General features: G+C 37.6%; 1 protein-coding gene across 8 annotated transcripts in view; it reads left to right on the plus strand.

Moving 5' to 3' along the window:
• LOC138696037 (CCR4-NOT transcription complex subunit 10-like) overlaps positions 1 to 27,134 on the plus strand; it is a 120,641-nt gene that overhangs the window by 23,211 nt on the left and 70,296 nt on the right. For 7 of the 8 annotated variants that reach the window (XR_011331216.1, XR_011331217.1, XM_069820538.1 and 4 more), the window contains 3 exons: positions 5,340 to 5,570; positions 8,227 to 8,378; positions 12,464 to 12,900. Coding sequence is in view for 6 of the 8 variants with exons in the window: in XM_069820538.1 (XP_069676639.1) it covers positions 8,373 to 8,378; positions 12,464 to 12,900 (443 nt within the window). In the remaining 2 variants the exon portion in view is untranslated. Of the gene's footprint in view, positions 1 to 5,339; positions 5,583 to 8,226; positions 8,379 to 12,463; positions 12,901 to 27,134 lie in introns of all 8 variants that reach the window. The other variant, XM_069820537.1, reaches the window with a different exon arrangement.

The raw sequence follows: 27,134 nt of genomic DNA on the forward strand, positions 1-27,134 counted from the left end.
TCTGTTGTTACGTGCAGTCTCTAGACTGCTGAGTGCTGCCCAGTACTGTGCCACATGCATTCTTACCATGAGTTGACAGACCATGGTATAAAGTAAATTATTAAGTGAAGTATGATATAAACTATAAAATAAAGTGTAATGCAAAATATAAAGTGAATTACAATGTAAAGTATAAATTGTATGAATGTGTCCCCTATACACGCCATGAAGGCATTTTTGGTTGCATGGAAATAGACCTCCATGATTTCATGACCTCTGCACTAGGATGAGGTGGTGTGTAGCACCATGCTCCGATCACCTTTCACTCTCTCTAAAGACCCAGTACTCAATTGAATAGGAGGCAGATTGAACCTCCAGGCCATTCTGGAAGGTTTGGCAACGAGAAAAATCCCATCACCACCTGGAATTGAACCTGAGACTTTCCAATCCATAGCCAGTTGCTGTGCCAACTGAGCTATCCGTCCACCATAAAGTGTGTGAAGCAGGCATCGCAAAATGTCACAAATTCATGATGCAGTATAAATACTACACACAAAGTGGGCAGCATCGGTCGCAGTAAGCTAGAGAGCATAGGCAGTTTGTGTTCATCACTACCTTCCTCATTCACATGTTTAATTTTGAAAAAAATTGTTGACAAATACATGTAGAACCGAACATAGATGCAATTGTGGCAACAAATGATGTAAGACATGGATATTTAGAGAAGTCAGTATTTTTAAATACATCTAAACCAACACAATGCTTGTGCTTGCTTTCACAAAGGTGTCATTTTGTAGAGAGATTAAAGCAAGAATTAATCAAGGAAATAAATACTATAAAGCACTGGCACATCTCTTTAGAAAAAAGATATTTGTTACAGATATTAAAAGAAAGATTATATAAAACAATTATAAAACCTAGTGTAACATATGGATCAGAGTCATGGACTTTAACAGACAAGTCAAAAAAGCAACTAATGACTTGGGAAAGGAAAATACTTCGAAGAATTTGCAGTCCAATATATGAAAATGGCATATGGAGAATTCGTACAAACTCTGAAATTATGAACAAATATAATACATCAGGCATTGTGGCAACATTAAGATCAAGAAGATTGAGATGGATGGGACATGTACAGCTGTCAAAAGAAAAAGTGGCCGCTCTTCTGGAACAAAGTTCCCTTCGGGTATCTTCGCTACAATTCGGAGACAGGCGATGTTACATGTTGTTGGATCACGTTGCCTGATATCTACAGTTATAATTGAAGTATACTGTGTGTTATTCAATAGCATAAGGGTAGCGTTCAGGCCTCTTATTCATGAGGTCCTGCGTTCGACTACAACCTCGTGCTTTTTATGTCCTTTTTTGTTCTGTTTTTGAGAGTGACAAACTAGACATAATGGCTCCTTTCTCTTTTATGATTATTTTAGTAATTAACATCAGGTTCATTAATATATTATGCCATGACTTTATCATTATCATTATGATATTGTGGCTGCAAATGGAAAGAAAAAAGATTTTATTCTCAATAAAATATCTTTCATGGCATAAACATAACAAATTTACTGGCATCGGCCTTAAAACATTCAAACAATTAAGCGTTCAAAAAACAAAACAAAAAGCCACAATTCAATATTTAGTCTATCTTCCTCTTATCTCGATCATCTTGCAGTCGAGTGGGCATGGAATTGACTAGTCTTTGCAAATAGCGACTGTTCTTAGACACGATATTCCAGGCATTCTGAACATACACACATAAATGTTCTGTCCATGGGCAGGTCTTTCATTGCAAACCCAGCAATCTCCAATCTTTCCTATTTTCTGCCTTCCTCTTAGTCTCCGCATATGATCCACGTATCCTAATGTCGTCTATTATTCTTTTCAACCAGAGACCCAACCAATTCCTTTTTCTCTTTCTAATCAGTTTCAGCATCATTCTTTCTTCACTCACTTTTTCAAACACAATTTTATTTCTTATTCTGTCTGTCCACTTTACACGCACCATTCTTCTCCACATCCACATTTCAAATGCTTCAATTCGTTTCTCTTCATTTTGTCGTAATGTCCATGTTCTTTCCCCATACAATGCCACACTCCACACAAAGCACTTCACTAGTCTCTTCCTTAGTTCTTTTTCCAGAGGTCCGCAGAAGATCCTTCTTCTTCTATTAAAAGCTTCCTTTGTTCATGTTTGCAGTTTTCTTGGGAAGGATAGGCCTAAATGCGGTAACATCCCGTTGCTTTCCGCACACCACTATCTCTTTCGCATCCTATTAAATTCCAGGGGGCCCAAACGTGGAGATGAGGAGAGTGGATTTGACTAATTGGGCCCTCCAGACTTCACCGAAAGTCACGGCAAGGGTTAAATATTAATTCTATCAGGATGTTTGACCCGGTCAGAGACTGGGAAATCTCAATTAGCCTTTGCCCCCCGCATCCTGGACTAGCTTCTACGAATCATCAGAAAATCTTAGAGTGTGATTGAGCCAATTTTTCCGAAAATGTTTCCACACTTTTGCTCTCGTAGCTCAGCGGACGAACGTCAGAATTTAGATGTCAACGTCTCAGGTTCAATTCCTCGTTACTCCTTTTCATTTTATTGTGGTTCAAGATAGTATGATGTAATAATACAAAAAGAAAAACTAATACCAGTATTATGCAACTGGATTTTTCCAAACCTAATATTAAATTTATGTTATTTATATCGCTAAATAACGGTTACAATATAAATAACTTGAATATTATTTATACACTATCACTAAAGAACGATAACAGAATATAAATGATAAATATCGGTTTGTTTAATTAATATATTGCGAAAGAACAATAACAATATAAATAACTTGAATATTGTTTTATAATGCTAATGAAGGAAAACAGAATATAAATGATAACTTGAATATTATTTAAATCGCTAAGAACGATAACAATATAAAAAACGTGAATATTATTCATATCAGAATTTTACAGATTTATTACAGATGTATTTAAGAAATTGTAGAAGAATAGTAATTAGTAACAGTGTCCTATTTATTCTTCTTGGAGCCAAATTTGTAACTTTTAAAAGTGTGGTTACTATGTTGAAGTGTATGTGTTGTAACGGATGCTTGATTTGTTATGTATGTGAGTCAGTTATGGGATGCTTGATGTCGTCGCAATGTCGTAATTATAGTTTAATTGTGTTTGTGTGACTATTGTGTATTAATTTATGATGTATGGTACGGAAAGCTGCATATTTGTGTTATAGAAGTGTTACGTATGTGTGTTGTTAATGTTTTTGTATGTTTCAAATTGATACCTGATATTTGCTTTGCAATCGCAATGCCTAATTTACGGATTGTTTATGTTTTGTTTACATCGCGTAAGTTAATTTAATTTTCTTTTCCATTTCTCTTTATGCTTATCTTTTTTGTGTATAAAACTACAGCCCTAACATACATATGTAAAATAGGGCTATCCCCCATTGGAGATACAATAATAATAATTATTATTCATATCGTTATAATACGATAACAGAATACAAATGATGACCTGAATTTTATTCATATCTCTAAAGAACGATAACAAAATATAAATAACGTGATATCCATAAAGAACGATAACTGGATATAAATGATAATTTGAATATTATTTACATCGCTAAAGAACGATTAAAAAATAAAATGAAAACTTGAAGAAGGCCCGAACCCACGACCTTTGAATCATTAAACAAGCACTCTACCGCTGGTCTACGAGGCGCAGATATGGAACACTTTCATAGTTCCGGAACTGCTTGTACAAGCACATGCATTGTGTAACATCGCCGCGACCCGAAGTGGACTTTGAAAATATTTGCTGTTCACGAGTGCGGCCACTTTTTTTTTTGGCAGCTGTACAAGGAATGAGCCAGGACAGAGTGGTGAAGAAGATTTTAGAAGGAAAGATGGGAGGCAGTAGAAAGAGAGGAAGACCCAAGTTTAGACGGAGTGATGATGTGGAAAATGATTTGAGACAGCTGGGATTAAGAAGGTGGAGACATATGGGCATCTATCACAAAGGAAGCCGAGGCTAAACTTAAAGGGCCATACAGCTATAGGATGATGATGATGATGATGATGATGATGATGATGATGTCATTTTGGAGATAAGCAACCTCAAATTGTAAGTCTGGCCGTACCTTCAGAATGGATGTGTTAAAAAGATTTGCAAATAGAGAGAAATCATTTTCCATATGTTTAAAATCACAAAGCCTTCTAGTGGGTGTTCATTTCAAAGTGTGTCATGACGTCACTGTTGATGAGGCAGCGATTTGAAGTGAGTTTCAGCTTTTGTGTCAGAGAAGTTGCCTATTAATCAAGGCGTTCAATCTGAACTTGAGAACGTGTAAGGTATAACTTGAACGTCGTAGCAACAGATGGCGGTCTGTACGGTCTGTGTGCTACCATAAACTCTTTCGAACTGTGTTTTGCGTGGGCAAGTCGTACGCAGGGTATTTGTTATCATCGGTTGCGTACGGCAACATTCCACAACACAAATCAAATTCTCCGTGTTCATGTTGACTGTCGAAATTAATATCAATAAATACGTAAGTAATCGTCTTAACCCTCTCCCCACATCTCGACAGTAAGATAAAAACTCACCTCAATACATGTTTCGAAACAGTTCACATTTCTGCCACTACCGGCGTTACCGCACATATCGGTAAGTACAATTCAGAATGAACACCGTATTTTCTAGGCAACTTCTCTGGCACATAGGTAATACACCTCTGTGGAAGTGTAGGAAGATTGAATTCTCTAGGCTCATCGACTAGCCACATGACAGCATACAGCGAGCCATGACACACTTTGAACTGAACACCCATTATCTCTAAATTCTGAAAGTAATCTTTCTAGGATGTCACAGTATTTATCTATTTTTGAATCAGAAACATTTGAAAGTGACTTCAGACAAAAAAAATGATGAAACTCATTTTCTTTCGATTGCACTTTCCAAACATTTATCATCACAGAAAAAAATTTCATGCATCATACATGTCAACTATGTTTTGATTACGTCCTTGAAGTTGGCAGTTTAGTTTGTTCAGCTGTTATGAACGCCAAATCACGATTCAGATAGTATAGGATAAAAGAATGGTGTTGACAGTACAGACGATACTAGAGGAAATGGTTCAGCGCGAAGAGAGGTGTTGTCACGTGGAACTTACGTCAGAGTTCAGGCGCTGTTTCACGAAACACAATTTTGTGATGCCTGGTATAAAGTAAAGTGTAATATAAACTAAGAAGTAATGTAAAGTCTAAAGTATGAAATGAAATATAAAATCAAGTAAATAACCATGTCTGGTGAAAATGGAAATGAACAATATTATTGTGGTGTTACAGCCAGTGGTGGGTGATGCAGCAACAGACACATTTCGACTGAACTGCTGCAGTACTGCGCACGCTGCTACCTCATGACACATGCCCTCAAGGCATGCAAACGTGAGATCAAGAATCTGATAACAACACTCTTACGTCAGTGCTGCTGAAGGGCAACCTAGAGTACCAGCATGGCAATTACAGGAAAGCTATCAAAGTGCTCAATTCCATCCCTCAGAGCAGCTTGTCATTCAAGTGAGTTTGCAGGTACTAAGTCCTTTCGCAGAAATTTCCTTTTCCTTCACTAAATTTCTCATTTATCCACCTGTCACTTAAATTAGATGTAGACTGGTTGAGTCCCTTTTTATAGAAGTGTTCATTAATATTCCAGGTCGAAGTCAATATCTATTTGAATTTTCATCTTATGAAGATATGAGGACTTTGGTTGCGAAACAAAAGACATACTGATATACAGAAGGCATTGTAAACCCTACTATTGTTGTGTAATTATAAAGCAGTCAGCTTCTTTATCTAGATGAAGGATGTACTTCGGTACATCGTAATAATATGATATGTGTAAGTAATCACTTAGTGATTCAAGAAGTGGAACCCGTCGGAACCCGGCCACTTAGTCACTCGTAATGAGTGCACCTACGTACATAGTGCTTTGGACATTGTGACACAGTAGTACATGAGGGTAGGCCACCAAAGGGAAAACTGAGAGGTAGAACTTAAACTGAGGGGATTCGATCTGGCATTGGAGAAGGAATCAGGTGTGGCTTAGTGGATAAAATGTCAGCACGTAGAGCTGAAAACCTGGATTCGAGTCTTGTGCCAGAGAGAATTTTTCTCTATCCTATTAATCCTTCATCATATGATAACTCAGAATTTCTGCACAGAAATATCATATGAACTTCAGTACATCATAATAATATTGTTTGTGTAGGCTTTGAATAAACAATTTGTTGAGAATAAATTTTAGAAAATCTCATGCCTTATACATCTAAAGTGATGGATGGACACATCGTAGGAATGTGGGCAGCACGGTATAAATCAGATACTAGGTACCATCCAGTGAGACGCAAGGACTGTATCGATTGTGACAATGAAAACATCCACGGATAATAAAGAAGGTCGTGGTTGTTGTTTAAGGCACTCACTTACTGGAAAAAATTCGTTTATTGCATTCGGATTTTTATTATAGCATTGCTCACTTGTCCGCATTTCTGAATGAATCATCTAATAGTGTTGTAATTTATCGCTAGAGCACATTATTTCATTCTAGTGTTCTGAACTGAATCTGGAAATAAAATGAATATCTTGTAATTTAAATAAACTATGAACAACATACCTGGTTAATTTAGTATTTTCCTAATCTCATCCCACATGTTCTTTCTCTATATTACATTGCTATATAATTCTAATTCCATAAATTATAAAGCTCTTCATACTGTTGGACTTCATAAAATAAGCTTCACGTCATTCATTTCATTATATCTTCAATATCACCGTGATTGGAGGTCTTGCAGTCAATTTATTTGCAATGACATTCCGTATTTCGATCTCGGACTGTACAGAAATCCATTTAGAATTCTCTGGCAAGAATTCTGATCGGAATCCAGTCATGCGGACAGAGGCGATACGGCCAAGTGAGCAACGCTCCATTTAAAATAATGCAAAGAATAAAAATCCGAACGTGCCGTATGGATCAATTCCGATAAGTGGGCGCCTACTTTTAGTGAACTGTCTGAAGACAGGTTTGTACCTCATAAGTGACACTATTAAGGCATCACTTATGAGGCAACTAAGCCAGGAGGTAATGGGGTCGGATATAAAGTGAAGTAAGGTTAACTTACTATTTTAGCTTATTATTATTATTATTATTATTATTATTATTATTATTGTTATAAAATATTATATGAATAGAAGTGTCATTTTATGGTGATTGTTTTGCCCTGATTTTAGTGATTAAAATGGTGTAAATTGGATGAATATTTCATAAAAGAAGAGCAATTTTGCGCATATTTCACACCATAAAGAAGCAAAAAATAATAAAACATTTTTTTTTAATTATTATTGAAACAATCCCTTTTAAACTAACAGAAAATTGTTTCCATCATTAATTAAATTCATAATTCAATTCCAGTGTACTGTGAGAGGATCACGGCACTGCCTTCTGATCTCACGCAGGCAGTTGTTGCAGGAAAGAAAAATAACTGTTGTCAGCTTGTGCTTCTCCCTGGAAGTAGTCCCTGAAACTATGCGATTTATAGGTTGTGATATTTCAGATAACTGAGCAGCTTTGTTGAATGCTGCGTGATAAATTGACAAAAAAGTCATTTTCCAATATGACATTTCATGACTGATACAACATATTCCACCATGCATGAATTGAAAAAAATAACTAAGATTCTTCCTCATCCCCCGTACAGCCCGGATTTGGCACTGCTAGACTCCTACTCTTAGGTTTCGTCAAGGAAGACTGGTGCAGGAAGTGGTACATCATAGGTTGTATATTGCTGGAACAGACTTCTACTGACCAGGCATATTAAAATTGACAAAGTACTTGCAAAAATGTGTTGATGGAGCTGGAGGATATGTAGGAAAATAAAGAATCTTTGAGAAGTAATTTGATGTATACATTTTTCTTTTGGGCCTCTGCAAAAAAATAGCTATCATAACTTTGATACAATCTTCATATCTTGAAAAATGCTTTCGACTTCAGAGAATATAAAGGGTTTTAAATTATAGTTTATTTTTACTTCTGGACTCTGTTTAATCCTTGTGAATGTATCAAAGGCCTAAGTGCTTCAGACCATCCCAGGAGGAGGACAAGAAGAAAAAGAGAAGATGATGCAGATTGTTGATAGTGTTGAGTGTGCAGAGTTTGATAAGGGTCATTGTGTTTCAGGGACACAGGTGAGTCTCCTCCTGTGTTATACTACAACAACATGGGTTGCATCCACTACTACATGAGCAAGCCCCACCTCGCATGCTACTATCTGCAACGAGCCCTCCAGGAGAATCAGGCTGCTATGAGGAGCCTTCCTAGAGCAGATGCAGGTGAATTGCATGCTCCATGTTTTTCACGAACCTTAGCAAGTGGCATGGTTCATCATCAACAATAACTTTATGGCATAGGTCCTGTGTCTGTCTCCAAGATGATTATGCGAGAAATTCATATTTCCAGAGTTTCATTAGTCGTTCAATAGATTCCTATCTTTAGAGCTTTAATTATTGCGTATTTTTTAGGTATTCTAGTGGTATTCAATCTCATTATGTCTTTAATTAGTGTATCTATAGTCCCGTTGCTTTTATTTCCGGCAGCCAATCACATTGCATAGCAACTACATTTAAACGTGTGCGTCTTGTCATTCGCTGCTGATGATGTTATGCACTTCCTAAGGCTCGATAAATACTTAATATAATCGCCCGCCATTTTGGTTCTTTCGTTGACATTCGCAGAAAGCACACGAGGATGTTATTTGCCACTCAATTATTTGCTCAATTACAGTGTGTTTGATTTGTTATCATAGGATCTACGACATGATAATGTGTAATTATTCAAACCTGCTTCACAGGGAGCTACTACCTGAAAGCCAGATTTGCATAATACATTCGTTACTGCAGGTACGTTAACAGAAAGTCACAATTTAAGTCACACAGCATTTGTGTGCACTCATAGTTGAGATCTGGCATCTTGTCGAAGGAATTCCAAATTTTACTTTTCTGAATGCAGGATTTCAGGATTTGAACTCGACTTGACATTGGCACCACTGGCAATAGCTGCCTGAAATCACCACCGAAAAGAATAACTTTCCCACCCATTGGACTATTACCTAATGATTGATCATTACATTTCATCATGTCTCTTAGCAAACGGTCCACACAGTTAACTGCTACAGCAGAGTTCATCGATGCTTCATCAATGAGAATAATAGATGCTTCACGTAAAACCTTAGCTCTTTCAGTGTTAGCCTTGATGCAAGAAACTGACGAAGATGTTATAGGAACAGGAAGATTACCTGATCAATTATAGTTGGAGAAAATCTCGGAAAAAACCCAACCAGTTAATCAGCCCGAGCGCAACTCCAGATCGGCAGTCAAGCACCTCAGCAGACTGAGCCACACTGGTGGCCAACAATGTTGTTAACTTTTATACAATATACAGTACATTGTTCATTGTTGGTAACGAGAAAGCAGATATGTTAGCAAAGAAAGGAACTTATATCAACTTAAAAACAAATTTCAAGTTCCCATATGAATCAATAAAGCGAGTCATAAAAAGAATAAGTTACAGCGAACAGGCAAATCATCAAAATTCAAAATGGAAAGAATCATTCAAAGATCCAAAACTAATTCCTGATCTACCTCGAAAATCTGCCGTGGCCATGTTTAGATTGATTACTGGTCATGATTGCCTCAGTAAACACCTCCATCGTATTGGAGTACTGAATTCACCTAAATGCTTACTGTGCACCAGAGAAGAGGACATGGAGATGGAGCACCTGGCTAATTGTGAAACTCTTAGGACATTTGTGGACCTTCCATCAAAATATTGGGAAGCAAGAAGGATGATGACTTCATTGTTAAATCCAGAGCATTAGATACACACACACACATACACACACACACACACACACACATTGTTCATTTTTTCATATTTTTTTTAAGAAAATTTCAATATTCCATAATTTTGTTATTACAATTTCATTTTTTTTTTCATTTCATTTATTATATTCCATAGATCTTACATGAGCAATGAAGCTTTAATATGTGGAACAAGTCAAAATTTTACATATTACAATTACAATTTTTGCAAATTTTTACAATTTTTACAGTTTTACAATTTTGTAATTTTCTACAATTTTTTACAATATTTTGGGGAGCTGTAGTGAGATGATGTGAGGCCCAGGGATTCGCCAAAAGATTACCCAGCATTTGCCTTATGGTTGGGGAAAACCTCGGTAAAAACCCAACCAGGTAATCAGACCAAAGGGGGTGAAATGAAGTGAGGCTGAGGACTCGCCATAGACCATCCGGCTTCAGTCCCACAGCTGGGGAAGAAATAGTTATTACTATCAGTGCAATAGTTTCTGATGCAACGTTAATTTCTATTACCTTCTGCTTCAGTTAGAAGCAGAGAATGTTATCTCCGAAAAGTACAAATTTTTGCTAAGAAAATCAATGCTTTTCTGAATCACACTGAAATGTCTGTAAGAATAAATTTTCTACATATAGTAAAAATATAAAAAGTTTATCTTCATAAACAAATGAGCAATCATTAAATAAACAACAGAATTCACCCTTTTTCCTTCCTTCTGTAAAGTTGCGTTTTTGGAGTTAATGTTGTCTTACTCTAAGCCCTCGATCTATTCTCAAAATGTTGTCGGTCTCTCACATTTTGAAATGAATTATGCACTAAACTTAAAAAAAAAAAAAAAAAATACCAAAAAAACTGATGTGAAACAATCACATGACCTTCTTTATCCCTCTGCTTTACTTAAACTTAAATGAGATTTGAAAGTACCCTCCAATTAAAAAAATGCTTGAAATAAAAGTTATTTAGGTGAAAGTAACAAACTCTTTTCACTTCACATTGCAATCTTGGTTGTGAACAACAGTTGAACATCGTGAAACATAAGGTGCAAAGCATACTTTCATTATTTGAACCACAGCCTTTTCTATAGGCCTACACAAAACCCCCCCATTACTGACACCATTCAGGACCTCTAACCTTCTAATGAAACTATATTACAATTTTCTAATATACACAGAGGTGCCAACTATTACGGATTTTTCATAATTATTACGAATTTCTCCCTACTATTACAGCCAAAGGGAAAATTATAACAGAGAAGCAAAATGATCACAGTGGATATATTTATTTCTTCTGAAAAGATTAGAAGAAATGTGTAAAGACATTTCCAGTTGAGACTGAGTTTCTTAAACATGTAGGAGTGTCGATATTTCACACAGAAATAATTTCTTAAATATTTTATTCAAAGATTTCCAAATTTGGTTAATGAAGATAAACATGATAGACTCGAAGAGCAATGTATAGCTTACCAATACAGTATTTTTCCTGAATACATTATAAATAGATCTAGAATAGATGCAAACAAGGTCAAAATTGTAGATTTCAGAAATGAACATGAGTACAAAACATTAAATAAACTTGTGTTTGCAGTGTGTCTCACAGTGACTCTTCTACGGAAAGAGTCTTCTTTGTCATGAGAAAAAATAAGGCAAAATTCATGCCTATCAACACTGGAACCAATATGACTTCACAAGTAGAAATATGCTTCAAAAATAAATTTGCAGAAAAGCAGCTGCTAAGTAAAAAGACATACCACAAAGCATTTTTTTTTTTCGCAGAAGAAGTGAGAAGTAGTGTGTACTTACTTACTTACAAATGGCTTTTAAGGAACCCGAAGGTTCATTGCCGCCCTCACATAAGCCCGCCATCGGTCCCTATCCTGTGCAAGATTAATCCAGTCTCTATCATCATACCCCAACTCCCTGAAATCCATTTTAATATTATCCTCCCATCTACGTCTCGGCCTCCCTAAAGGTCTTTTTCCCTCCGGTCTCCCAACTAACACTCTATATGCATTTCTGGATTCGCCCATATGTGCTACATGCCCTGCCCATCTCAAACGTCTGGATTTAATGTTCCTAATTATGTCAGGTGAAGAATACAATGCGTGCAGTTCTGTGTTGTGTAACTTTCTCCATTCTCCTGTAACTTCATCCCTCTTAGCCCCAAATATTTTCCTAAGCACCTTATTCTCAAACACCCTTAACCTATGTTCCTCTCTCAGAGTGAGAGTCCAAGTTTCACAACCGTACAGAAGAACCGGTGAAGTAGTGTGTACTAATTATACATAATATGCTTTACATATGACGTTGACATATTTACTTTTGGATTAATGATAACCGAGTTGAAAGGTTGGCACCTCTGTATCTGTGTTGTAGATTCCACAAATAGATCAGTAAATATTTCTTTTGTGTTACGTGATCAGTCAACAATTGTATTACTTGAATACATGTAGCTCCTACTAAAATATAAGTTTATTATGTGTGGCATACTGATTTTAAAACTTGTGGATTTACGGGGAAAATGCTGTCTGTTCATTCCTCTGCAGGACAATGAGAGTGACTTCAACATCCATGCACGACGCAAGGACCTGGTGCAGGGTGTGGTGGGTGCAGGCTCGCACCGAAAGATCAACCTTACACCACAGCTCTCCAAGGACACCAAATACAGTTGTGAGGGCCAGTCCTTTGCAATACCTGTGGCCACGGTGGAGTTTGCATCATTGTGCCTGCGCAATGCTTTGCTACTGCTACCTGACTGCCAGCCTGAGGAGGCAGCACCTGACACAGCTGACGTGACTGCACCTGGCAGCCATTATGTGTATGCGGCACCATCCAATCCCCTAGGTGCCCACGAGGCAGCGAGCCTCAAATGCTCTGTGCTGGCAATGAGTGTGTATGTGGCACTATGCCTGGGTGACTACATCGTGGCACTGGACCATACGCAGATGTTGCTGGTGCAGCCCACACTCTCTGGAGTACACAGGTCAGACTCAGGGGCTCTCATTGTGTTTCTGTTGGTTTTCAAACTGTGTGTATGTGTCTGTTTACATGTGTGTGTGGTTGGGTAGGTGGGATGTATGTGGGCATGATAAAAAGAGAGGAGTCAGAGAGAAAGAGAGAGGGAGGGGGGAAAGAGGGGGAGATAGAGAGAGGGAGCGAGAGAGGCTAACCTGTGTCTTGAATATAACATATTTATTTATTTATTTCTCATCAATCTTGTCTGAACATGGTAGATTTGATGCATTCTAATTCAAATCCGTCATTCCCATATCAAATACAAAGTAAATATAACGTAATAGTTTCACCACTACTAACCTATGAACTACTTTTTAATTTAATTTAATTGAACTGTTAGACTATCATCTTATTTGCACACAAGACACCTAAATTTAAATCATTTCGAGTCCAATTGAAATTTTTGGTGAAGAGAGATGGTATCTAGGGCAGGTTTTCCAGAGCAGTTTGTTTCCTCTGTCACAACTCGCCATTTATCCAATAACTATGATCATCATTGTTCTGATGTAATGTATATCAACAGGCTGCAAAAGGGTATCTGTCGGATACAGGGGGGAGAGCCATTAATCCTTCCCATTGAAGGCTTTAAGGAACCAACCTGGACAAATACCCAATGTCCCATCTCTACCTTCCCATGGTGCAGTTGTTAGTAAGCATAATTTTACAAGCTGAACTAAAGGGAGGGGCTACTCATCAATTAGCACTGGTCAGCTTGATGAGTTAATGACTGAATTTGGTATAATTTTCCTCTATTCAATACCTAATTCCCTCTTTATCCTTTCCTATCCAGTCCTCTGACTGAACTCTTACTTTCTTCGACCCCGACGGCATTAGAGCATTCGAGGCCTAGGGTTCATTTCCCTTTCCTTCCTCCTCTTTCTACTTCTCTGTTCCTAGTGCTGACCTGCTATGGCACTAAAATCGTCCTCCAGTGGCTTAATGAGGGAAAGCTGGTGATCAACAAGATCTCCCAGCTAGGTCCAATGGACCCGTCGACCAACAGCAGGTGTGGTCCTCCAGACATTCTGGGGGTTGTGTGTGAATGAAGTTGCCACCAAAACGTTAAAATATGGTGTTCACTTAAATCGGCTACAACTTGCCATTTTCACCTCAAAATCTGTGCTTCAGTGGCTGGCCATGATAATATCTTTGAAAAATATTGGAGTTCAAGAGGTCAAATGACTTTATTGTCAAACGCCTGGCATTAGAAAACAACAACAACTTTTTAATTTTTCAGCTCTGCTAATTACAGTATAGTACTATTTAATATTTGTATATCTACCACACTATACTATACAGCACAACACTAATGCAGTAATAATAATCATATATAAGTTATTTCAAGAAATAGTCTGCCCAGGCATCCTGGGTTGCCAAAAACACAGAATAACACACATATAAGAATAGTAATGATTACAGTAAGATAGATGAGCCAAATTTAAATGTGAACTAGGAGCTTAAGTTTAAGAAATAATAAATTTGTACATATATTTGTAACAATCACACACTAACGAATAGAAAAGGGGAGGGGGTATTATGATATTCCGTATAAATGATTTTTCAGAATTGCCACAGACCCTTTAATGGTTGAAGTAATTATTTTTGGAATGATGTCATGGATTCCAAATGTTTTGATAGTGTTTACAGTTGATCGTGGGATGGTGCCCCTCGCTCCGATCATTAAACCATGTACTTCCCAGGTGCCTTCCATCTGATATTTTTCTCGAAAATACGGAATAGTAGGCTCATAAATTTGTTGTTTTTCTTTGTTGACCTCGGATGGTTGGGTCTGGCTCATCTCAAATCTAACAGTTGGGTCCAGTATAATGCCTTTACTATTAGTCTTGTCTATAGCCATGATGTCCGCTCTTCTAATTCCGCCGCCTTCAGACGCAACGCAGTGCACCTCTTCATGGACCTCGAAGGATTTGTTTCTAAGGGCTTGTGCTATTAGTTTTCGGATGTTATGATGGCGTGAATTTCTCAGGAGTTCTCCATGCTGACAGGATCCTAGGACGTGTGCTAAGGTTTCAATCTCGTTGCAGTATCTGCAACGGAAACCATCCAAGGATCTCCCATGAAGATTTCTCACTGGTGCTACGTTAGCATTCATCTTAATTGCGTCCCGCCATTCAGAGGAAGATAGACCCTCCTTAGAAAAAATCCATTTATTTCCGGGAGTATATTCTTGAAATAAAATAACACCTTTTCCTTTATGTGGAAGCGCACACCATTTGTCGTACTCTTGTTTCCTAAGATTTTGTCGTAGTTTATGGACATTGATGTTACTTATATCCAGATCTTCAGGTGGAATTTTTAACTTCCTGGAACATACTTTCTTTTCTGCTGCTATGTTCCTTGTAGAAACGACAAGAGAATTCGAGGTTCTCAATAATGTGTTGCAAATATTGAGATGCTGTAAATATGCTTCCCATTGAGCTTTGAAAAGGCTGAGACCCTTATATTTACGTTCGGTGTACAACATCGCATCGGGCGTGTCTCCTGGCAAACATGAAATTTCCTTCACCGAACTTTTAATTAACTTATCCACATCTTCAGGTACAGGAGTAACGTGTGATTCAATGCAATGCAGAACTGTTGACCTCACGGCCACATTTCAGGCAGACGTGATCAACCATCCATCAGGTACAGGAGTAACGTGTGATCCAATGCAATACAGAACTGTTGACCTCACGGCCACATTTCAGGCAGACGTGATCAACCATCCATCAGGTACAGGAGTAACGTGTGATCCAATGCAATGCAGAACTGTTGACCTCACGGCCACATTTCAGGCAGACGTGATCAACCATCCATCAGGTACAGGAGTAACGTGTGATCCAATGCAATGCAGAACTGTTGACCTCACGGCCACATTTCAGGCAGACGTGATCAACCATCCATCAGGTACAGGAGTAACGTGTGATCCAATGCAATACAGAACTGTTGACCTCACGGCCACATTTCAGGCAGACGTGATCAACCATCCATCAGGTACAGGAGTAACGTGTGATCCAATGCAATACAGAAAACTGTTGACCTCACGGCCACATTTCAGGCAGACGTGATCAACCATCCATCAGGTACAGGAGTAACGTGTGATCCAATGCAATACAGAACTGTTGACCTCACGGCCACATTTCAGGCAGACGTGATCAACCATCCATAGGTACAGGAGTAACGTGTGATCCAATGCAATACAGAACTGTTGACCTCACGGCCACATTTCAGGCAGACGTGATCAACCATCCATCAGGTACAGGAGTAACGTGTGATCCAATGCAATGCAGAACTGTTGACCTCACGGCCACATTTCAGGCAGACGTGATCAACCATCCATCAGGTACAGGAGTAACGTGTGATCCAATGCAATGCAGAACTGTTGACCTCACGGCCACATTTCAGGCAGACGTGATCAACCATCCATAGGTACAGGAGTAACGTGTGATCCAATGCAATACAGAACTGTTGACCTCACGGCCACATTTCAGGCAGACATGATCAACCATCCATCAGGTACAGGAGTAACGTGTGATCCAATGCAATACAGAACTGTTGACCTCACGGCCACATTTCAGGCAGACGTGATCAACCATCCATCAGGTACAGGAGTAACGTGTGATCCAATGCAATACAGAACTGTCTTCCTCTACAAATGACTTGCTTATATACACGAACAAATGTTGGAAAAGCTTCGATAATACCAATCGATTACAAATTCCGCGAGTATACACGCGTATTTGCTTTCCAATTATTTGAAACATTGAACATTAACATACAGGCCTACGAGAATATTATCACATTTCCAAAGTATACTTGAATTGTACCAACTCTGAAATCTACTCCTCGACATCTACATACTTATATACTTTCTTAAACATTACACATTGCATTCCATTAACATTTCATTAAAATTTAGAACGTCCAGGATTAATAAAATTATTGCATACCGTACATCTCTTTGATTTCATTTCCTTCATAACAATATTTTTTTTCTCTCAATTTTTTTCAAGCTCATTGTGGTTGTCGCATTTTTGCACATAGCCTACACATTGAATATCAAGAAATTCCAAAACAAAATGTGACAAATGCGACTGTAGCTTAAACATTACTTTGAACAAATATTAATTGTGAAATTGAGTTTAATATTCTAAATGTAAAAAAAAAAATGTGGTCATAACTTTGTGAAACTCAAACGATCTCATAAAGGGAGCGGATGTTTTTAAGTTGGTTATTTAACGACGCTGTATCAACTGCTAGGTTATCTTGCGTCGATGAGATTGGTGATAGCGAGATGGTATTTGGCGAGATGAGGCCGAGGATTCGCCACAGATTACCTGGCATTCACCTTACGGTTGGGGAAAACCCAACCAGGTAATCAGCCCGAGCACAACTTCAGACCGGCAGGCAAGCGCCTTACAGCGGTCAGGGTGGATGTTGGTGATAATTAAGATGCCCTTAAAGTAATGTAAAAATGACATAAAATGAAAAGCAAAGACATTTAAATATTATACAATCAGGGGTGGTCCATGTCAGTGCCTTCATTCTCAGTCTCTTCCTCCCGCTCTTTACTTTTGTCACCAATCCTTCTAGATGAGGGAGTATGAATGACATAACAAAAGCGGGAGCAGCGTGCATTCTTGCAATCTTTATGTTAAAAATACTGTCTACTACAGTACATCCCTTCCGAACCATAATTGGGACACAACGTCTTGTTGTGCAGGAAACGATAAAATTTTCTCCCTTTTCAAACATAAATTCTAAAGACATCGGCGTACCGACACAAGAACAATAGCGGTCAAAGTCCTTGCTGCCTAGCAGTTATATTACTTCTGTTGTGTTAGATGAAGCCTTTAGGGGAATGAGGGGTGGACTTAGAATTTGTTCCAAACTAAAAAACTCAAACTTCACTGTTGTTCACTTAGTCAGTAGGTAATTACTACTGACCTGTTTGCTTAGACAAAAGTAAAATGCTTTCCTAATGATCCAAAAGTTCTTCGAACTATTAAAAGTTAACAAAAAAGCCGAAAAAAATATAAAAATGACCTATTAGTTAAAAAAACGTCAAAATGCAAAAAAAAAAATGCAATATAACAAATTAATTGTTACGTTGATATTAACATAGAAAGGATTTCTATATTAACAGACATAGGCCTACTACCAGTGTGAAAAATAAGATGACTTGTCATCAACATCCACCCCTACGTCATTACGTTCAGCTGTAATTTTCTGAAATCCAGATCAGCTGATATATGGTCACAACTTTTAATAAGGAATTTATTAGTTTTGAGCACTATGATAAATATTGTGTTCTCTGCTAATACAGTACGACGCTCTCTGTATACAGCATGAGGCCCCGACTACACAACAGCAACGACATTAATGAAATGAGTGTTTGCAAATAAAGAGTGGCACACGCAGGGGGAGGGAGGATAGGTGGGCTCCATTTAATAAAATGAGTGTTTTGCAAATAAAGAGTGGCACACGCAGGGGGATGGAGGAGAAGTGGGCTCCATTTAATAAAATGAGTGTTTTGCAAATAAAGAGTGGCACATGCAGGGGGATGGAGGAGAAGTGGGCTCCATTTAATAAAATGAGTTTTTTGCAAATAAAGAGTGGCACACGCAGGGAGAAGGGAGGAGAAGTGGGCTCCATTTAATAAAATGAGTGTTTTGCAAATAAAGAGTGGCACACGCAGGGGGCTGGAGGAGAAGTGGGCTCCATTTAATAAAATTAGTGTTTTTCAAATAAAGAGTGGCACACGCAGGGGGATGGAGGAGAAGTGGGCTCCATTTAATAAAATGAGTGTTTTGCAAATAAAGAGTGGCACACGCAGGGGGATGGAGGAGAAGTGGGCTCCATTTAATAAAATGAGTGTTTTGCAAATAAAGAGTGGCACACGCAGGGGGATGGAGGATAGGTGGGCTCCATTTAATACAATGAGTGTTTTGCAAATAAAGAGTGGCACTCGCAGGGGGGAGGGAGGAGAAGTTGGCTCCATTTAATAAAATGAGTGTTTTGCAAATAAAGAGTGGCACACGCAGGGGGATGGAGGAGAAGTGGGCTCCATTTAATAATATGAGTGTTTTGCAAATAAAGAGTGGCACACGCAGGGGGATGGAGGATAGGTGGGCTCCATTTAATACAATGAGTGTTTTGCAAATAAAGAGTGGCACACGCAGGGGGGAGGGAGGAGAAGTGGGCTCCATTTAATAAAATGAGTGTTTTGCAAATAAAGAGTGGCACACGCAGGGGGATGGAGGAGAATTGGGCTCCATTTAATAAAATGAGTGTTTTGCAAATAAAGAGTGGCACACGCAGGGGGGAGGGAGGAGAAGTGGGCTCCATTTAATAAAATGAGTGTTTTGCAAATAAAGAGTGGCACACGCAGGGGGATGGAGGAGAAGTGGGCTCCATTTAATAAAATGAGTGTTTTGCAAATAAAGAGTGGCACACGCAGGGGGATGGAGGAGAAGTGGGCTCCATTTAATAAAATGAGTGTTTTGCAAATAAAGAGTGGCACACGCAGGGGGATGGAGAAGTGGGCTCCATTTAATAAAATGAGTGTTTTGCAAATAAAGAGTGGCACACGCAGGGGGATGGAGGAGAAGTGGGCTCCATTTAATAATATGAGTGTTTTGCAAATAAAGAGTGGCACACGCAGGGGGATGGAGGATAGGTGGGCTCCATTTAATACAATGAGTGTTTTGCAAATAAAGAGTGGCACACGCAGGGGGGAGGGAGGAGAAGTGGGCTCCATTTAATAAAATGAGTGTTTTGCAAATAAAGAGTGGCACACGCAGGGGGATGGAGGAGAATTGGGCTCCATTTAATAAAATGAGTGTTTTGCAAATAAAGAGTGGCACACGCAGGGGGGAGGGAGGAGAAGTGGGCTCCATTTAATAAAATGAGTGTTTTGCAAATAAAGAGTGGCACACGCAGGGGGATGGAGGAGAAGTGGGCTCCATTTAATAAAATGAGTGTTTTGCAAATAAAGAGTGGCACACGCAGGGGGATGGAGGAGAAGTGGGCTCCATTTAATAAAATGAGTGTTTTGCAAATAAAGAGTGGCACACGCAGGGGGATGGAGGAGAATTGGGCTCCATTTAATAAAATGAGTGTTTTGCAAATAAAGAGTGGCACACGCAGGGGGATGGAGAAGTGGGCTCCATTTAATAAAATGAGTGTTTGCAAATAAAGAGTGGCACACGCAGGGGGATGGAGGAGAAGTGGGCTCCATTTAATAAAATGAGTGTTTTGCAAATAAAGAGTGGCACACGCAGGGGGATGGAGGAGAATTGGGCTCCATTTAATAAAATGAGTGTTTTGCAAATAAAGAGTGGCACACGGAGGGGGGAGGGAGGAGAAGTGGGCTCCATTTAATAAAATGAGTGTTTTGCAAATAAAGAGTGGCACACGCAGGGGGGAGGAAGGAGAAGTGGGCTCATGCATTCACAAAAAAGAAAAGATAATAGAAAGAAAAGGAAATGTTTGTAATATTGGATTGACGTGTATAATTGCGGGAATTGTGTGATGATTAAAGCATTGAATTTTAAATAGGCATCAATGTGAATCGATCTTCACGATTTGTAACGTTTATTTGGACTGTGTTTAATAGCCCCAACCATTCCGGCCAGCGAATCGCTTTCAACGCTGTCTGTACGGCTCAGTCGATAGAGATAGTTCTTCAGATTCAGTTGATTGTGGATAGCCCCATCCGCAAACTATGCGGCACTCGAAACAGGGAAAGAAATTAACTCATTTGTTTGCAATGTCCGGGAAATGCGTTGTTTTGAGTGTTCTAAAGGGAAAAAGTGACAACATATAGGCCTAATAGAATTCTAGTCATTAGATAATTAACTAATAATAATTAGGTGGTATATCTTTGTTGAGGTGTTATGTGTTATATCTGGATATGATAACCTCATCTTGCGGTTCTATAAGGAAATGAACTGAATATCTGTAATGCGGGTCAAATGATTAACAATTTCCTTAAAACCTAGTAGGCCTAGGTAAGAGATGCAGCCACATAATATAATATAAATATTACGTTTTGTTGAATTTTCGTTTTTGATACCTGCTTTTGAAGCATTAGAAGTATTTGGCGAAGATCTAGCTACTTAAATAGGCTAACACTAATTAGAAATACTTTTCAGAATCCGAATCGTGCTGAAGATGAAATTAAGAAACGCATACGTAAAAAAAAGATCTCATCATCACGTAAATAAATAAATGATATGTTTACAATGATTATTAATTGATCACTAGTGTAGAAAATGACTTCGAATTGTATAGCTAGTCAATAAGTAAAGTAGTTAATAATCTGAATTGTTTCTTTTGAATCACTGTACTGCTGCTACATCACTGTCTATGTACTATGTAGCACAGCTATTTGTATATATTAAGACATTAATAGTAATCTATGCGCGACAGCCCATGTAGCGTCCTCCTGGAAACTCGGCATTCTGTCTATCTGGCTGAGTGTCCACCTAAAAAAAGCGTATTTGCAAGGGTTACGGAAACCCAACAAACCAAACATAACATGTCACTGATCGTTTATTTTTCTGTCAAAATATTGGCAGCACTGCTACACTAATTTCTAAAGCCCTCTGATAGATATCTATCTTAATTAAAACTCACAATATGTAACGGATTGACATTTCTGTCAGTAAAAGGCAAAATGTGACATCATTTTTGTAGTTTTTCAGGAGCGAAATGTTAGAGATTGAACGACTGCTTAAAATGGTAATAATTATCATGTTTCATAACAAAAACTAATAGAAATACATATGCATGTCATACGTTACGGCAATAAAGATACTATAGGGATACACCAGATTTGAGGGTTGCCAACTAGCCGAAAGTTTGGCGAGTCTCAACACGAGGCCGTTGGCCGGTATCAAGCTTTAAAGACTCAATTTGTGGCCGGCCGGTAATTTCATCCAGTAAGTTTAAGAACTTACATTAAGAGCTTTTATTGAATAGGCTGAAAGAGATTTTCCTGTATTTCGTGTAACATTTTCCACTCAGAGCAGCTAAAGATAAGGGAATTTCCAGTTTTACTTGATGGTTGCAACTAGATGCAGATACTCCCCGTGCTCATTGAATGCAGTGGCTTCCTCCTTTGTGAAATATGAATATTTGGGGGAACGGTGTAAATATGTTCAGGATAAAATTGCCTCTGAGGAATCTCCACGGATAATAATCGTGTTTCTGAAGCGTGTATTTAGTGTCATGAATAACATAGTATGTAATGATGAAGGGAATCGTTTAAGTGTGGAAATACTAAAACAGACTTGCAGAAATTGGCGATAATTGTGGCAGACGTCACAAGCCGGAATTCGTCAATCACCCTTTCTTCCGCCCCACTCGTCATAAACATGGTAGGGTAGAGGGGATTTGGCTATGTTCAGTGTCTGTGCTCCATCCCTCTCTTACTCAGTTCTGCATCCCTGTACTAAAAGCTGAGCATTGTAACATGGAAAACCTTAAATTTAGTTGTGCAGAATTATATCGCTTTATAGCAGAAGAAAAATAAGTTCTTAAAGGTGTGACAGCGAGCTCAAATAGGAATTATAAAAGTGAATTTGAAGCACTGATGCAAGATTTCTCACATAACATGATAATTAAAAGAAATTTATTCATTAGTTGAAACTGTATTTAGTATATTCATATACTTTTATTCATGGAAACTTGCAGGTGTAAAATGACCGGTATTTTTATTTACTAGAGTCGACAACTCCTAACCACATCGGAAAATTTCAATTTCGCCAAAAATTGACATATAACCTTTTGCTTAGAACTATAGATTTTTATGTGCGAATTGTTTGTTGAGTGGAATTGTGTAAATGCAGTGTGTTAAATGTGACATATTTACTTAATTTGTGACTTGTGTACATTCATAAAGTTATTCCATTTCTAAGTTTCATATGATGAGTTAAACACAAAGAAAATCAGATGCAATAAATGTTGTGAGTAGCAGGATCGAAGAGTCAATTCATCGGGTATTGTATGACTCTATAAGGATTGAGACATCACTATTGTTAATTGTTTTTATTCATAGCAGTAAGTGGGCCTTTACTGGCCGGGTATGCCCGGTGGAATTGAAATAATCCTGCGAATAGCCCATGTTGTATGTAACAGAAAAGTGTAATAATGTATTGGTGGAGAGTTCATAGTTTTCTCAGAGAATGTTTTTCCCAAATGTTTAACACCTTCTTATTTGGTAACTATTGAGACTAGGGTAGTGATTTTTATCCATATCGATAGAAAATCTGATAAATAGTCATTTATTTTTTTATTTTATTGGGTTATTTTACGACGCTTTATCAACATCTAGGTTATTTAGCGTCTGAATGAAATGAAGGTGATAATGCCGGTGAAATGAGTCCGAGGTCCAACACCGAAAGTTACCCAGCATTTGCTGGTATTGGGTTGAGGGAAAACCCCGGAAAAAACCTCAACCAGGTAACTTGCCCCGACCGGGATTCGAACCCGGGCCACCTGGTTTCGCGGCCAGACGCGCTGACCGTTACTCCACATGTGTGGACATCATTTATTCCTCTAGCGTATTTCAGTAGCGTGGACGGTTTTCATGTAAGTTTAGTTTTAAAACCACTGGACTATGCGAACAGATTGCAACGTTGTGTCAGAGTGAGGTGGGAGGTAGCTCCCTCGGGACACAGATCTAAGCTCGTTGACCTCTTACATCTGTAGTACGAAAAGAAAGGAGAGCGTGTTAGCGGCGATGTTGCCGAAACTTCCAAATTGATTTTCTAATTAACCGTGCATTTAATCACAAAACGTAATATGTGTTTTCTTTTCATTTCAGTGTACCCTATCGTCTCTTTCAATCTGCAGGATTATTTCAATGCCACCTTGTATAAAAATTGGCGCCCTAAGGAATAGAGGCAGGGGTTCGGGATGACCTACAAGCCACAAGTCGTGCTAAAGATGTTTAGGTTTAGTGTAAAACTGGTCTATGCGAATTATCCGAACATTAAATTGATGTAACAGTAGAGGTATAAGTTCCATGGCAGATGCATCTTCGGATGTATCAAACAATATTCGATACTAGTCAAAGTTGGGATTGTGAATATCCTGCACTATGAGTCTGATACTTCTTCTGCATGCGAGTCATCATTCCACATGCCTCTGAAATTATCACGTATTGCAATTCTCCTTTATTTATAGTCGCTAATTTGCACCTGATTTAATATTTTTATATTTTAATAATTCTGAAAATTATGGTAATATGCAAAGAGAAAGGATTGTTAAGAAGACTATTATGACACCACTGCTATCAGAGCGGAGCTTCAAACTGGGCTGGGGAGGACATTTTTATATAGACTACTTGGTTTTTTATGTATGATTTTCTTATAATAATGCGACATTTCTATTAGACAATAAATTTGAAACTGTTCCAGAAAAAAATTTGTTTTCGCTACTTTATTCATTATACGCATGTACACTACTTACTATTTCTATTTTAAAACCACGCCAGACTAGAACCGCCTTTAATGAATTGATGATTAACGTGGTGAACAGCAAATGAAAACATTTAGTTACTTTACTGTTCAAGTAAATTACACATATTTTAATATTTATTGTTTATCAATTTGAGGTTCTTTTATATTATTATGGTCACTGATAGGATACTGTCTGGGGTTTGTATAATGTTACGAATGTCAGAATTATAAACGCAATCCGGTCGGCTCTGTACAGAAGCATCTATTGTATTCCTTGATCAACAGACTCCTAGTGTTGTAAATCTTTGGTCTCCAGATTTCTTCTAATTGTGATGCAGAGGTGTTTGCACGTGCCTCAGCTTTATTCTGGGGGCTGTGTACTGTCTGTTCAAAAAAGGTACAGGCTTGGATTATTCTTCAGTGCAATATTTTTTAAGATGCGAGTACAACATAGTTTTATTTTTCATGTTGGCTTGGTCAGTTTTGATAACTAGATATGTTTATGCAATTTCTCGAAGTAGGCTCTCCTAGTCCCGAGGTAGAAATTTTACATGGAAATTTTTTACTCCGCCGGGAATCAACCCAGGCAGACGCGCTCCACAGAGTTAACTCGGTGGACGACTTCATTGAAATAATGATAGAGAAGACGTCCCCTCCTATTTGCTTCTATAAAACATCCTACAACGAAAATAAATAAAAACAAGTGCACATTAGGGAGAATCAAAGGTGTTCACAGGCCTTTCTGACTCTCCTATACTGAAGCTCGTCTACCCAAGTTTTCAGCCAGTAAAAAGGACCTCACGTCATGTTGTGCTGAAGAATCTCATACAGAATGGGCGTCATTTCTTATATTACGGCTTGCACGCAGAAATTAATACAACTTATTTAAAATGTGCTTACAGTCTGGCTTTGTATGTAATTTAACTTTTTTAGTGTAAAATGCAACTTGGTTATTTGTTCATTGTTAAGTAAATGGAAGTAAGGAATGAAATGACTGCTGGACATTTTCATCTAAAATCTGTAATATTCATGTAAATTGCCTATATATAACATTGAAATAAGCTCTACTATATATAAACCGAAAACTAAATATCATTTAAATTATTTTGGTAAAATTGTCAGTGCAGAATCACGTCATTTCAAATTGAACTCCATTTACAATTCGCAATAACAAAATTTTAAACTTTTGAAAGGAAGGTAATAATAATAATAATAATAAACTGTTCATTATAACTCAAGAATATCCAATAACTAAAATTTTCTATGTAATTTTCAAGTTCGTAAACTATAATAAATAATGGTAAACCTTTAAACAGCAATTTCTCAATAATGATTTTCGTACATGTAATAGTTTTACACTAGTACGGTGATCTCTTTCAGTTAATTTTGCACTAATTTCTGTCATTTTGGTGCTTTTTATTATTTAAAATTTCATTTCCTTTGCATAATACAGCAGGCTATTAAATGTGATTATCTATGTTTGTAAGTGTAATTTATTTTTAAATCTACTGCACTATGGAATGTTAAAAACCTGGCAATGTATGGTACTTTGTGTCCTAGATAAAATTTGTATGTTTTGTAAACTTGTTTTTGAGTTCAATTTCTCATCTCCCTTCGGATGTAGCAAAAATGTTCTAGCCAAGTTCCATGATCTCGCCTGCTATCTGTATCAATTATTGCGATACCACCAACAATGTTGCAGTTCTGTTGAAGACTCGGAAAGCCTGCTATATGTCAGAACCATCTATAATTTGTAGACGTACACACTCACTCTACTGATTTTCAAAGTTTGTTTATTATTATTATTATTATTATTATTATTATTATTATTATTATTATTATCACTCTTAATTAGGTATAAAATGTTTTTCACTTCGTATTTACAAGATTTAAAGTTCGCTGAGTTTAGGCTAATGCGCACATACTTAATAGATGTTGTGTTTTATTACATACTACAAAAAATTATTGTTTATGTACTTTTTCGTAGAACTTTATACTTGGCCCAACCGTATTTACACCCTCATACTTTGTTATATGTCTATAGTTTTATTTGTTTATATTTTTTTTTGCACAGTTTACATTCTTAACTTGTCTTCTACAGTTATATTTATTTAAAATTATATTCAAAAATGTTAACAACAAATAATTCAGGAGAACAGTAATGTTATGGTGACCGGCAGTTTGAAACCAAAACTGGCTTTCTATGCATCTTAAATATTTATAGAAAAGATAATCGCATGATATTAAAATGTGTACGATATCCTAGATCTTTCACACCATAAAGCGGCAAAACATTGTCGATTGCTATCTACAAATAGGCTAATTGAACTCATCAGAATACTGCTGAAGTACGTTGTTATTGGATTAATGGATTATTTATTTTTGTTACAATTGACATCTGCTTTATGTATTTATTTATTTACTTTTATCCCGTAATAAAAACATAAATGCTTTTATAATTATTTTAAGTGGCACAGTCATTGTATATAAGTGCCTACACGGAAGTCTGAAATTCAAATAAAAAAACTTTGAATTCCGTAATAAATTACATACATCAATACGCCTACTCTGAATTTTGATATCCACTTACTTTTGTACAAATTAATATCGAAAAAGTACACGTGACAACCAAACCAAAGCACTATTATGCCAAGTTGTCAATACCGTTTTCAAACATCGTGCTCTATTTCGCATCCGCTTTGACCTCCGCTCAGCGTTGCCAAACGTAAGAAAG

Source organism: Periplaneta americana, chromosome 3, assembly GCF_040183065.1.
Source record: "Periplaneta americana isolate PAMFEO1 chromosome 3, P.americana_PAMFEO1_priV1, whole genome shotgun sequence".
NCBI classification, from domain to species: domain Eukaryota; kingdom Metazoa; phylum Arthropoda; class Insecta; order Blattodea; family Blattidae; genus Periplaneta; species Periplaneta americana.